We start from the raw sequence: 278 nt of genomic DNA, 5'->3' as shown, positions 1-278 counted from the left end.
TCTGGTAGCCACGGATCTTTGTCGGTGTCCTCTTTAGCAGCAGCAGCAATTGCTGCTGCTGTTGCTGCTGCTGCTGCTGCTCTGGAGGGAGCAGACGCAGCAGCAGCAGCAGCAGCAGATGGAAGCCTTGACATAAATTCTGCTGCTGCAGACTTGGTTACAGCTGCCGGTGTTGGTCGTGCTGCTGCTGCTGCTGCAGTTGCTGCTGCTGCTGCTGCTGCTGCTGGTGCTGATGCTGCTGGTGCTGAGGCGCTGATAGGTGCTACCCTGGAGCCGCG

General features: G+C 59.4%; 1 protein-coding gene across 1 annotated transcript in view; it reads right to left on the bottom strand.

Moving 5' to 3' along the window:
- Positions 1-278, bottom strand: part of EMH_0035610 (uncharacterized protein) — a gene marked incomplete at both ends in the record, with an annotated part of 5,880 nt that overhangs the window by 1,107 nt on the left and 4,495 nt on the right. Inside the window, one exon of the mRNA XM_013494988.1 lies at positions 3-278. Within this exon, the coding sequence (XP_013350442.1) occupies positions 3-278 (276 nt within the window). The remainder of the gene's footprint in view (positions 1-2) is intronic.

This window comes from Eimeria mitis, genomic scaffold (genome assembly GCF_000499745.2).
Source record: "Eimeria mitis Houghton genomic scaffold, Emh_scaff1374, whole genome shotgun sequence".
NCBI classification, from domain to species: Eukaryota; Apicomplexa; class Conoidasida; order Eucoccidiorida; family Eimeriidae; genus Eimeria; species Eimeria mitis.
Note: the sequence above shows the minus strand (reverse complement) of the source record. Positions and strands in the feature narration are given on the sequence as shown.